The following is a 6,809-nucleotide window of genomic DNA, read 5'->3' as shown; positions in this document are numbered from 1 at the left end:
TTCTTTAACCTTCCTCTGTTTTTAATGTACAGCTATCAAATGTATATTTGGTATGTGCTTTGAGGCATATGAATTTTTAAATGCAATAATCCGTTACCAAAAGAAAAGGATTTTGTTTAATGTATCCCTGCAAAGAGTGACAGCATTCCCTCTTTATCTCTTTTCAGCACAAACATGACATCACTGTGAAGTACAGGTGCAGAGTCCTGCAGTCACTCTATCTTTGGTTGTTACAGAAAGGCAGTCTATTAACTGAAGCCTGAGCATGGAGTACATTTCTTCTATTAACTGTTTATTAAGTCGACAAGCTAAGTAATGACTACATTTTTCTTTCTAATACACATCAGTTTTATGCATTTAGCAGTATTTTTCCTGGAACAGATGTGTCTTTTCAAAGCTGTCTTTCTTTCCTATGAACATAGGATTTCTTCTTAATTGTATGCTTGTAAGCTGCCACTGCATTAAATAGTGTTTCTGAACACACCACTGAGATTGCTCCGTACCGAGAGCCAAGTGACATGAAAACCACAGTATCATCAAGATTGTGAGCAGCCAGCTCCTGCACCAAGCTCCCAATTAGCTGGTATTCTTTGGCTAAATATATTCCGCAGCCAATGCAGTCATCTCCAGTGCTTTGGTTTCAGAAGCCTTAGAAATACCTGGGAGTTATTTGAATGTGGCAGTATTTGAACTACGACAAGATACGCAAGAAGCACTTCACAGTCAATCAGCAAACTGTAGGTTTGACAGAGAAACACTGAAGGCAGTATCAAACTGCATCCACATTCCTGTTTTGAATAACTAAGCAGATTATAATCAGCACTTCCCTTTATCAATAAAAAGGAGCATTCACAAAGAATCAATATCTAAAGAACATTAGGCAACTACTATTACTTTTATGATTTCCTCAATGCTAAATGTTAACAAAGAGAACCTTGCTGCTATACTCTTTGAAAAGCACCAATGGAAGCCTGACACTATGTTGATAACACTTATTTTTTTTTTTCCACATAAAAAGTATAATGAGCTCTTGGGTCACTTTCAATATATGGTTAGGTTCTTTTTCTGGAATAAAGTTACTCTGGGGTCAAGTGACTGGAAAAGCAAGGAGAGGAAATAAAATGATTGCTCAGCAGGAGAACTGGGGTGCTGCTGTCCCGGCCAGCCTCTCCACCCACAGCAAGATCATGGAAATTCAGCGGGAGCCCAACTGGTTCTTCAGCAGTGGCCACGGACAGGCGTGATCTGGCACCCACTGGTGTCTGTCTGACAGCTGCCTGTGCTCCAGCCAGCGCTCGGTAAGTGATCCTGCAGAGGCTCGCCCTGCAATTTCCCACTGAGTCATGAGGTCAAGTAAAACCTCCACTGATGTCTTTAAATAGTCTTGGCTCTGGCAGGCTAATGTGGGTGAAGATACTGGAGTGTGCCCGTGTGTGCCTGGCAGGGAGCGGCAGGTCTCCGGTTGCTGCTGGAGGGGGACTTTAAGAGGGGACTTCAGCTGCCGGCCAGTGACACTGGTAAGATCTGTTTGCAATGGTTTGACAGAGAGCTCATGCGCAAATGTGCTAATGACCTATCCTATCTGATGATAACACCTTTCGTCTTCTATGAGTGGGAAATTGACTTGGAAGTCTGTTTGGAAAATCACCTATCCTATTAATAAATGATATGGACCCTCTTTGAGCAGCTCTTAGAAGATGGCAGCTCCATACTAAACCTGCCTGTGCTCAGACCCAGTGCCCCAGCCCTTTGCTGCTCTTTCCCACGGGGAATAAAGGGGGAGAGGGAGGAATTAGGGTGCAATGGCTGCAGGGGATAAGGGTTTGACTGATTTCTCCCAGTCCTGTTTTTTTGTTTGTTTGTTTTTTTAGTTACTGTTCTTTGTTTATTGAGACCTTGGGGCATGGTCTAGTCTACACCATCCAGTGTGTTCCCCTCCCTCCACCCGTCACTTACATTTCTCTCGAGAGGGATCACAGCTTGCTGCACATCACAGGAACCCACGTGGGTTTCCGTCCTTTTCACCGCATTGTGGGCTCCTTGGTAGGAGGAGCAGAGCTTTACTCCTCTCGGGTTCCCGGCCCACGGGAGTGAAGAGATGGTGCTAACAAACATAAGTTTAACTGAATTAAGCCAAGGGGTATTAAGAAGTTAGACAAGTCTTGGCAGCAAACCCAAATTCTGTCTCAAAATAGTTAGCCATATTCTACAGTCAAAAGTGCCAAGACACTTGAACAGTGGGCTCTCCATTGACCTGCAGGGGCTGTACTTTCTTCACTGCCACCTCTTCATCCTAATTCTTTAACTCTTAATACACAGTAAATGTTTTAGGGGCTCTCGGCTATAAGACTTAGTGACCCCTGTGGCAGGAACTCTAAAATTGCTCGTCCTGCTATCACATTTAACTAACAGCTGTGTATTCTTATAATTAAAAACAAAACGAATGTAATATTTTACACCTTTTGTCCAAAGAGCTTTAAAAAAATGTCACTAAAGTCCTTTTTAAATGTTCATAAGTGAAAGCCAAGTGGCAAATATCGCCCTCCCCTGAATGTTAGAAGGGCAATTACATTTTGTGTGTGACTTGTCTATGCCTTACCTCCTTTTTCCTGCCTTTAGGCCATTTCTTTTTCCTCAATTATTATCTCATCTCTGAGAGGGCAGACCCAGTAAGGGAGGAGACGGGAAGTTAGAAAGGATGACAGGTATGGCTGGCATCTTTAGGAAAACTCAGGGACATGACTATGGTCAAGAGGATTGGGAAAGAAGGTTAAAACTGCACATTAAAATTGGGTTGTTTTTATTATCTAAAAGCCATCATGAGCCAGTCACTCAGCGCCACACGTAAACCTGAGCAGCTTGATTGTTACTCTACAGTCATTTTAGAGACAAGTTTCCTCTGATTGTTCCCCCCTGAACTCGAGGGGAAGGCTCTGCCTAACTTGGTCATCACCAGAAGGGCAGGGCTCCAGCTGGCCCTTTGGTCCCAAGTAAGGCTTGGTCCAGGCTGGTGCAGGAGCGTGTCTTGCTGTTGCTACCTGGCCTCCGGTTGCCAATTCAAGGGTTGACACCAGATGTTGCCAATGCCTCACACCATCCTTGGCACATACTTAGTAAATATTTAACTTTTGGATTCCATCGAATCAGACCTGCTGACCATTATTCCAAGGGCCGAGTCCCATTGCTCCTCAGGAAAATTAGAGCAATTATTTCTCTTTGGAGAAAACCGAAGTCCTGTTTCCATTTATATTTAGAATGAGATGACCATATTTTGGGGTTATTAGGAACATACAGAGTTCAAAGCAAACCCCTGCCTAGAAACCCCTGCCTAGAATGCCACTCAACTACAACTGAGCAAATATTAACACACGCCTTGACCAACCCAACAGTAAGAGGAGAAAGCTCGCACTGGAGAAGTACCCCGTGGGCAGAGTGCGGCGAGCTGGCTGCTGCTCCCGCCTCCGCGGCCACTCAGCTGTGCCTTCTGTCCTTCAGGTAGCTGACCAGCATCTCCAGGCCCCCCTCCACCAGCTCGGGCAGGGGCTTGGCTAACGGGTTATGGGAAATGTGGAGCCCTTTGTCCATGGGGTTCCACGCGATCCTCGCCAGTCTGCACAGCAGGTAGAGCTCCTCCGGGAGGGTCTGGATGTCATTGCCGTTCAAGTTCAGCACCTCCAGGCTGGCGAGGAGGCAGAGCGAGCGCGGGAAGGAGTGGATGCTGTTGTTCTCCGCGATGAAGACCTGGAGGCTGCCCAGGCACTGGATGCTCTCGGCGATGTTCTCCAGGCGATTGGAGCCCACGTGCAGGAAATCCAGCTCCCTCAGTGCAAACACGCAGGCGGGGATGTGAGCAAAGCAGTTGTTGCTGAGGTTCAGCTTCCGCAGCCGGGAGAGGTCGGCGAAGCTGGCGGGCAGCTGGGAGAGGCGGTTGTGGGACACGCTCAGGACCTCCAGGCTCCTGCAGGCGCCCAGCTCGGCCGGCAGCTCGCTCAGGCGGTTCAGGCTCAGGAACAGCACCTTCAGGCCCTGCAGGAGGCTGACCTCCGCGGGCAGGCTCTTCAGGTGGTTCCCGCACAGGTTCAGCACCACCAGCCTGCTCAGCCGGCCCACCTCGGGGGGCACAACCCGCAGCTGGTTGTGAGACAGATTGAGCCTCTGGACCTCAGACAAGCCCCACAGGAAGTCGGGGATGTCCGTCATCCCCTTGGTGACCAGGCTGAAGCTGATGTGGCGCAGGCCCCGCTTCAGCAGGGCCCGGGGGTCCCTTCCCGAGAGCAGGGCATCATCCCAGGCGGACAACTTCTGCCTCCTCCGCAGGCAGCCCATCCTCCCGGGGCCCTTGTCCTTGCAACCGGCCCTGGACTGCCTGGCCCCCATGTGTTTTCCCTCCCCCCTCTCCCCCTGGGGCTCAAAGGCTGGGATGAGTCCTACCCCAGCTGCTGAAAGCCTGGCTGGCGCGGGCAGGGAGCGCAGGCGGAGGTGAGGACAGGCCGGCGGGCAGTCACGGGCGGAGGACGCTCCCGGAGGGTCTGGGTCAGATGTCCGAGAGGAGACTCGGGACAGGCGGGGAGGTTAGATGGTGTCTCTCGGAGCCGCGGGCTGTAATGATATACTCGTCCCTGCGGCGGCTGCGGAACTGAACCCTTCACTCCCTCTGTTTGTTGCAAGGCAGCTGTCACTGTCATTCTGCCCAGGGTTAACCAGGCTGGTGTGTGCAAACAGGTCACAGGGAGGTTTTATGTAACTCCCCCCTCTCCGCTTAGCTTGGGTACCACAGCTGAGCGGGGCTATGAGCAAGCCCACCTCCCAAAAGAAGCAAAGAGGAGGAATAAAGCAGGCCACGCAAGCCCAGGCTCCATGGTGGCCGACTCATCAGGGCTCCAGAGCGAAACTGGACTAAATCCTGGTGACAGAGTTTGTTTCCAAAGCTAAGGATCCTCAGATGATAGACTCACTCATTTCAACTTTGGTGAGTTGTGTAGTTGTGGAAACGTAACAGAAGTGGCCCGGACCCCTGGAATCCTCCAGGCCAGAGGTCTTACAGGATGCTCGTCAGTGAGGAGAGAAGAAAGGGGGTCCAGACCCCCCACTCCCATTTCAACCAGAGAGCTCTGGGGACCTCTGTTTTACATGGGCTTCCGAGTTTTGTGGGGTGCCCTTAAATGTCTGAACAGCCTCTTAAGTGGCTGCCTTGGTAAGGTAAGCAGGGGGTGCCCACTGTATTGGAAAAATACAAAAACAAAACAGTATAGAGCAGCGGTTCTCAACCTGTGGGTCGCGACCTCTTTGGCGGTCGAACGACCCTTTCACAGGGGTTGCCTAAGACCGTCCTGCATATCAGATATTTACATTATGATTCATAACAGTAGCAACATGACAGTTATGAAGTAGCAACGAAAATAATTTTATGGTTGGGTCACAACATGAGGAACTGTATTTAAAGGGCCAGAAGGTTGAGAATCACTGGTATAGAGAGACCTCCCTGGGTATATACCTCTTTCTCTTTCCCTCCCCTTCTCTTCCTCTCCACCTACCCCCCTTCTTGAATTTAAAAAATTAAAAGTCAATTTATACCCTAAGTAAAGGGGGTTAATAGTTGGTGTTATATGCTGAACTGTGTCTCCTCCAAATTTCAAATGTTGAAGTCCTAACTCCCAGGACCTCAGAATTTAGAGACTGGGCCCTGTGAGAACACAGGGAAAAGCCTGCCACCTGCAAGCCAAGGAGAGGAATCTCAGAAGCAACCTGTCCTGTGGACACTTGGCCTCGGGCATGTACCCTGCAGATTTATGTTCTTTAAGCCACCCCATCGGCAGTGCTTTGTCCTAGCAGCTGATACAGCTGGGGAGGAGGCAGATATGAGGCCTAGGTAAAAAAAAAAAAATAATTAATTAATTATAAAAATAGGCCATGATTAAAGGGAGAAGTGATATCCGGGGTCGATGATCCATGTTCTGAGAAAAGGGTTTGCAGTCTGTAGCGAGGGCTGGATTGGCCGGAAAGCATGTGGCTTTTGCAGGCAGCAGCCCATGTGCACAGCCCCCAGCAGAGCAGGTGTGTGTCCTGGACAGCGATGCTGGTCCTATGACCTTGGTCTCAGAGTCCAATCACCAGGCCAGAAGCCAGAGCTGGGCCCTGACTGGGTGCTGAATGGGGCATCTGTGGGCTCATCCACTGAGCGGCCAGTGTCTGGGCAGGAGCAGCAACAGGAGGTATAAAGCAATGCAAGGCCATTTCTCACTCCACTTGGCATTTAAAAGAGATCCGACCCCTTTCCACTGAGTAAACCCTTGGACAAAGGTGGAGAGTGGATTTTTTTAATGGAATACTTAAATGTTCTATTAATTGGGGGAGGGAGGTAAGGTAGCTAAATTTGTGCCCTAAGTTTTTGGAGCAAACCCTGCCTTATAAGTGCATATGACAGTAGGGTTCTGCTGTTTTATAAAAAGTTAGCTAGGCTTCTTTTCCCCTCTTTTCTCTCATGAGCAGGAGAAATTATGCTAGAATTCCTGAAATGTGGAAAATAACAGGAGCTGGGATGGTTTAAACAAGAATCAACAGCTTTCTTCTTTGTGGCAATTCTTTCTTTTTCTCTTAACACATCTCTCCAATAATAACTGTGTGAGCATTTACCAATAGTCAACATTTATTGAATGTTTACTATGTGAAAGACATTGCACTAGGCACTTTACATGCAGGATAGAAGTATTAAAATTATCTTTATTTTACAGATAAGGAAACAAAGATAGGATGAGGTTAAGTAACTTATGCAAGATTAATTCACTTCCCCAAGTTCAAGTATCTAACTA

General features: G+C 48.4%; 1 protein-coding gene across 1 annotated transcript; it reads right to left on the bottom strand.

The window, feature by feature from the left end:
- Positions 1-307: 307 nt before the first annotated feature.
- LRRC30 (leucine rich repeat containing 30) lies at positions 308-4,607 on the bottom strand. Its single transcript, XM_059704913.1, has one exon. It carries the CDS (start codon positions 4,375-4,377, stop codon positions 3,472-3,474), a length of 906 nt encoding a protein of 301 aa, XP_059560896.1. The 5' UTR covers positions 4,378-4,607; the 3' UTR covers positions 308-3,471.
- Between the last annotated feature and the right edge of the window lie 2,202 nt (positions 4,608-6,809).

Source organism: Myotis daubentonii, chromosome 8 (assembly GCF_963259705.1).
Source record: "Myotis daubentonii chromosome 8, mMyoDau2.1, whole genome shotgun sequence".
Lineage (NCBI taxonomy): Eukaryota > Metazoa > Chordata > Mammalia > Chiroptera > Vespertilionidae > Myotis > Myotis daubentonii.
This window is presented reverse-complemented; position numbering and strand designations above follow the sequence as displayed.